Source organism: Pollicipes pollicipes, unplaced genomic scaffold (genome assembly GCF_011947565.3).
Source record: "Pollicipes pollicipes isolate AB1234 unplaced genomic scaffold, Ppol_2.1 Scaffold_7231;HRSCAF=8579_pilon_pilon_pilon, whole genome shotgun sequence".
In the NCBI taxonomy this organism is placed as follows: domain Eukaryota; kingdom Metazoa; phylum Arthropoda; class Thecostraca; order Pollicipedomorpha; family Pollicipedidae; genus Pollicipes; species Pollicipes pollicipes.
In genome coordinates, this window is record NW_023597034.1 from 16,377,589 (window position 1) to 16,383,928 (window position 6,340).

General features: G+C 54.9%; 1 protein-coding gene across 1 annotated transcript; it reads right to left on the bottom strand.

Moving 5' to 3' along the window:
* Window position 1: 1 nt before the first annotated feature.
* On the bottom strand, window positions 2-3,585 carry LOC119109779 (methionine-R-sulfoxide reductase B1-like; the record flags this gene model as incomplete). The annotated part of the gene is given in 4 exon segments (XM_037233532.1): window positions 2-222; window positions 712-807; window positions 810-883; window positions 3,500-3,585. Coding segments are annotated over 4 exon segments (477 nt in total), but the record flags the coding sequence as incomplete, so codon positions are not given.
* Between the last annotated feature and the right edge of the window lie 2,755 nt (window positions 3,586-6,340).

Sequence of the window (6,340 nt, forward strand, 5' to 3'; positions counted from 1 at the left end):
TCAGTTCGCACACGCCCCGCGCGAACTCCACCTTGCCGTCGACGACATCAATCGAGTCGTCGCGTCGGAAGTCGAGCGACTCTGAGTTGACGCAGAAGCGCTTGCCGGTGGGCTTGGGGCCGTCCTTGAAGAGATGGCCCAGGTGGGCGCCGCAGCGGGCGCAGCCCACCTCCATCCGCTCCATGTCCGGGTTGGCCACCAGCAGCAGGAGATTGCCGCCGACTGGAGCCAGCCAGAGCACGTGAGATGGGCGACGGTGCCGTGTCACATGGCATCAGGCCTCAGAGGCGATCAGAGCGATACAGCACTGAGGTCGGGAGCGGACATGGCCGAGCACGCCGCACGGGGCCTGTGATCACCGCTACCCACATCGGTGATGAAGACGGATGGTGAAAATCGTTATCATTAAGTCGGCAGTGGAACGTCAGGACGCCAAGCAGGCCCCGGGATGAAGAACTGCGGACCTAACACCAACGCGAAAAGCGATCAGACCAGGTACCGACAAGATGGTACATATCGCAACAACAACGAGCAAGATAGCTAAATCACTCTACCTTCATGAATCTCATGTGCATTTCACCGTCCATTCACTTCCATTCATTGTTGATTTTAGTGACGCACAATATGGAGCCATCCTGAAAAAACGTGCGTAATCTACAGACTGTGGCAGCCAAATCAGTAAACATCATGGTGGCGACCCCTCCCACTGACCATGAGACAAGTCGGCCTTCAGGGTGATCCGGCGCCGGTCCAGCACGTCATAAAAGCTGGGCCAGCCGGAGCCAGAGTCGTACTTGGTGGTGGAGAGAAGAGGTCCTGCCTGCAGACTATGCAGCGGTACACGCCCGGCTCGCGGTGCTTGTTGAACCGACCCGAGAACGCCCTGAGGGGTCAGAACGAACTCAGAACACGCAGCGGTACACCCATCGTTTCGGCGCTGGTTGAGCTAGAACACGTAGCGGTACACCCATCGCTCTCTGCACTGGTCGAGCTAAAACACGCAGCGGCACGCCCATTGTTCTTGGCGTTTCTTGAGCTGAAACATGCAGCGATACAGCCGTCTTTCTCGACGCTGATTGAGCTAGAACACGCAGCGGTACACCCATCGTTCTCGACGCTGATTGAGCTAGAACACGCAGCGGTACACCCATCGTTCTCGACGCCGGGTGAGCTGATCCCAAGGGGTCAGCTGACGGGTAAGGTCAGGCCCAGAGCATTTCGTAACAAGTAGGTCGTCCGTTAACGGAAGTCGGCGTGCTGCGCCGGCAGCCGGTGGTGGCCGACTCTGACAAGAGCGACTGATCATGAGCCGCCAACGTGCTGTGCCGGCAGCCGGTGGTGGCCGACTCTGACAAGAGCGACTGATCATGAGCCGCCAACGTGCTGTGCCGGCAGCCGGTGGTGGCCGACTCTGACAAGAGCGACTGATCATGAGCCGCCAACGTGCTGTGCCGGCCCGGTGGTGGCCGACTGTGCCAAGAGTGACTGATGATGAGCCGCCAACGTGCTGTGTCGGCAGCCGGTGGTGGCCGACTGTGAAAAAGTGACTGATGATGAGCCGCCAACGTGCTACGTCGGCAGCCGGTGGTGGCCGACTGTGACAGAGTGACTGATGATGAGCCGCCAACGTGCTGTATCGGCAGCCGGTGGTGGCCGACTGTGACAAGAGTGACTGATGATGAGCCGCACACATAGTGACTGTGAGCCGGACTCTAACACAGCCCAGTGACGATCCAAGGCCACCGCGGAAGCACAGGTCGAGTGACGATCCAAGGCCACCGCGGAAGCACAGGTCGAGTGACGATCCAAGGCCACCGCGGAACGGGCTCTAACACAGCCCAGTGACGATCCAAGGCCACCGCGGAAGCACAGGTCGAGTGACGATCCAAGGCCACCGCGGAAGCACAGGTCGAGTGACGATCCAAGGCCGCCGCGGAAGCACAGGTCGAGTGGCATTAGCGTCAACAATTTGATCGATTTGTCTGCGCGGATGGCTTTTTGGTTCAGGGTTTTGCTCAACACGGCTTACTGAGAAGACCCTTACGCTACCAACCATGTGGAGTAATCCCATCTGATATGACAATTTTTGACCGGTTATTCTAACGTGCCATTGAACGCCATTGCACCGTCGCCCTGGGTTCATTCTCGCGATTGGCTTCCACTGACCAATCACACAGCCCTCGTTTTTGGGTTGGAAGGACAAATTAAAAAAAGGCTACGAATTTGTAGGATGCGAGGCATCTAGCAAATGAGCTTGGGGGAAGGGAGCATTGAGACCACTCAGGTCCAGTGTTGGGTTTGGTGAGAACGAGGCGTCGAGACACGAGCATAGTTGGCGAGTGAGTGGACAAGTTCTGAGCCCTTAACAAGTTATCGCAGCACCGAAAGCATGCGCAGACGATCCCAGTCTTCCATTCATCTTGTCCAATTTCTTTCCTAACCGTTGTAAAGGTGGCAAATACCGGATTTAGAACAGCGATACCATATCGTGAGGGCAGATTGGCTACAGCGGGGGGTGGGAGAGATTGACACACCACTACGATAGTCACCTGTAAATAAAGCCTTCAGCCGCATGCAACGCCAGCAGGAGGGTACCAGTAGCTCCGTAGTCTCACTAGGTGTCTAAGCGCCACATTCCATGCCCACAGTGTCGCCCTCACCAAGGTGAGACGCAGGCGGCGCGATATAGCTGCCTCAGCTGTTGCGTACGTCGGCCCAGTACCGATGCCAAGCCCCAACAGCCAACCACAGCCAGCCTTGTGGAACACACGCTACACAGACTCTCAACTCGTCAGCACATTTTCGGCCGACAGCAGTAAAAAGCCTGAGGCAGCCTGGGTACACGAACAAGATGCCTTCGTTTAGTTGGTAAGGTTCGGTTGCTAAGCTTGTGTGAAGCTTCGTTTTGATATCGCTATAGCTCCTTTGCCACCCTGATCCCCCACCACACCGTCAGCACCTGCCTTGTCACCCTCACCGAACCGTTGGGTATAACCCAGCCCCCTCCGACAGTCATCGATCTGTATCACCAGTCCAACTCCGAATGTCACGCGCCATGACCCGCGTGATCACCACCACCGGCTGTGGTGGTGGTGATCGCGCGGGTCATGGCGCGCGATCACCACCTCCAGGTGGCGAGTGCGTCTTCTGTGACCACCACCTGATGATTTCTGTCTTCTGTCTCACAGCCCCGCGCCACTGCCCCACGTGATCTAAGGCTGCCCAGTCCCCTGTCTCATAACGTCCATTTGATCTGCGTGATTCCAATGCGTCCATTCTCCTGTCTCACAGTGCCGTGCCTTGATCCGCGTGATCTGAAGCCGCGCAGTCCCCGTCTCACCGTTCGGTCCCCTTATCCCGCGTGATCTGAAGCCGCCCAGTCCCCCGTCTCACCGTTCGGTCCCCTTATCCTGCGTGATCTGAAGCCGTCCAGTCCCCCGTCTCACCGTTCGGTCCCCTTATCCCGCGTGATCTGAAGCCGCCCAGTCCCCCGTCTCACCGTTCGGTCCCCTTATCCTGCGTGATCTGGTGCTGCAGGGGCGTCAGCCTCGTCTTCAGCGTAGCCTGGTCGAAGCAGACCGGTGCCCTGGATGGGCGGCTGCTCGGGCCCTGCCCCGGCCCCCCCCCTGGACGGCGTCCGTTTCATCGCCTGAGAGCGGACGTCAGCGTTACCGGCTGCGAGACGCCGACGAGACGCTGACAGTGCGTGCGGGCGGCGGCGACCCGCGAGAACAGACGGGAACGGGGCGCCCACACCGCGCCCACACGGGTCGGCACAGCCCCCCGCGTTGTCGAATGACTCCAGGAAAGGACGCAGATCATGAGGCGGAAACAGCTTGGTGTTGCATCCAAAGCACACAAAAAAAAAACACACACACACGATGCGGGTGAGCGTCCGCTTTGAGGGACAACAACTGTCCCTGCCTAGCTATCGCTGCGGTGCCGTTGTGCCGCTAGTCCAACACCTCACCGTGCCACGCCCTGTTCCGCGTCACCACCACCACAACCACCACCACCAGCTATCCAGCCTCCCGTGTCATAGCCCCACGCCTCTGCCTCATCTTTTCATTACAAGCAACATGCTGTATTTCCTTTGCAAAACATAACAATAGTTTCATTCGTGGATAGCGCCATTACTCATTGGCCCCGTGCCCCAGCCACTGCGGAGTACGGCGCATGCGCAGAACACTGCCAGTCGCGGTATCGTCATACGGCGCAATAACGTCATATTGGTGATTATTTCAGATAAAATTGTTGAGTTCGCCAGGCCGTTGGTGTTCAATCCACGTATACCTGGACGATGTAATACCCTACGCCCTCGAGTGCTAGTTTGAGCCTCAGTAACCTACACATGTGTGGCCTTCATCACGTCGTGACAGCCCCGGCTTTTCGGACGACCACCACTACAGATCGAAAGCAGCTTCGGTGGCGATTGTCCTGAGCTTTTAATCCCTTCCACTGTAGAATGCAAGGTCGTAAAACATACGAATTCGGCCATACGACGCTAAACACGAGGCAGACAGCAGACGGTAGATCCCAATAAGTTCTAAATCAGTCCATAGGCTCACTTCCGTTACGAAAAGGGAAAACAGCGTCTATCAGCGGAAAGGCGGCGGCAGGACGTGGCGTCTGCACATGACGTCGTCGGTGACATCATTGCGGTGACAAAGACACACACCGGTACATGACCGGACGGAACTAGCAGACATTCTAAATAGAGAAGCCTACTTTCCCACAAATATGCAGCGCGATAAAGGCTGAAATGGACAACACATACGCGTGATTCAAACAATTTTTGCCACGCTCTTCGTCGTGTTTTGCCGCCGACAAATGAAATCAAAGGCCTTACAGACAACGTACCGTAGACAATTCTGCGGTGCAGGGGCATGCTGTGCCACGGATCCTCGTCGTGCCGCTGGGCTTAAGCTCAACAGGTCTCCGTTCACTGCGGCGGTGGCCATCCGAAGGGAGGAGGGTCACGGCCGCACGCCGGCTGCCACTTCGCAAAGACATATACTCTCACACAAGGCCGTGTAAACACAACTTCGCTGCTGTTTACATGGGCTTGGAGGGCTGGGCTATTTTTCCATACGCATATACATACGTCTGGAATATCATACTGAGATATGCGTCGGCAGAACTACGTAAGCGGTGGGAGTTGTCACCTGGTGCACACACGATACCAAATCAGAGTTAGCGGGACGTGCCTAGCACAATTACGAAGCCCGCGGATTTAACAACTTGCCAAATTTGACAGGCCGGACATCACTAAAAATAAACAGGTGACACACGGACCATCATCTGTGTAAAAAGATGCAGCGTGTCCGATTCGGACTGCAAAGACAGTTTTTTTCAAGTTCTACCTCAGGTAGCACATAATTCCTGCCTAGAACGAGAGCTCTCCCCGTGGTCCCTGTGTTAACTTCCGTGAAAATATGTTCTCTTCAACAAGCTATACCAGCCATAACAGTCAAAAACACGTTCCTCAAGATTTACTTCAGTTTTAGTCAACTGCGGTCTAAACGCATGGTCAGTTACACGTCCTTACTCAAATGCATTCACCATCGTCATTACACATCCTTACTCAAATGTCAGTACACAGTCAGTACACATCCTTACTCAAATGTATTCATAGGTCGAATGGGAGCTAAACTTCATTTTATACTTCTATGCCTGTTCATACTCCATTTTGATAAGAAGTGCTGTTTAAAACTTTTTGAATCAGCGGAAACTTGGCATCTTAAGCCTCGGTGCATAAATAGCGCCAAAGTGTCGTCGCTACGCTGACAGCGAATTTGTTGAATCCACTCGAAGTGACAGGTTAATCGCAGCACACTTCCGAGCGCCGCTAAAGTTGAAGGCAAATAACGCTCATTCAGCTGTTGTCAACCTGAAATGCTTGTTTTCAATCTTGCGATTGCTTGAGTGCCTGAAAATCGATTAAAAATGCGAGATGCTAGCGAGATTATGACTTGTCATTGCGAGAGCCAAGGTACCACTTTCTACTGCCATGAATGTAGAATTAAAACTGTCAGAACGTGTTCCCAGCAGGTAATTTTTGTGATGACCTCCACAGGTGGTCATCTCCAAAGTGAGATCATTGTCCATCGCCTTGGCACGCACAAGGGCACAAAGTGAGATCACTGTCCCATCGCCCGTGGAGCGCGCAATGACACATATCCACTGGGTGCGTTTGATCCGAAGAGCCTGGACGATTTTTGTTCTCCGTTAAAGCTGGTTTAGTATCCTGCTCGACTGGCGCGGTGCCTTGAGGTGGCTTAACGCAGCGGGGCCAAATCATCGTTTGGCTTAACAGTGGTAGGCGATGGAGTCCTACTGG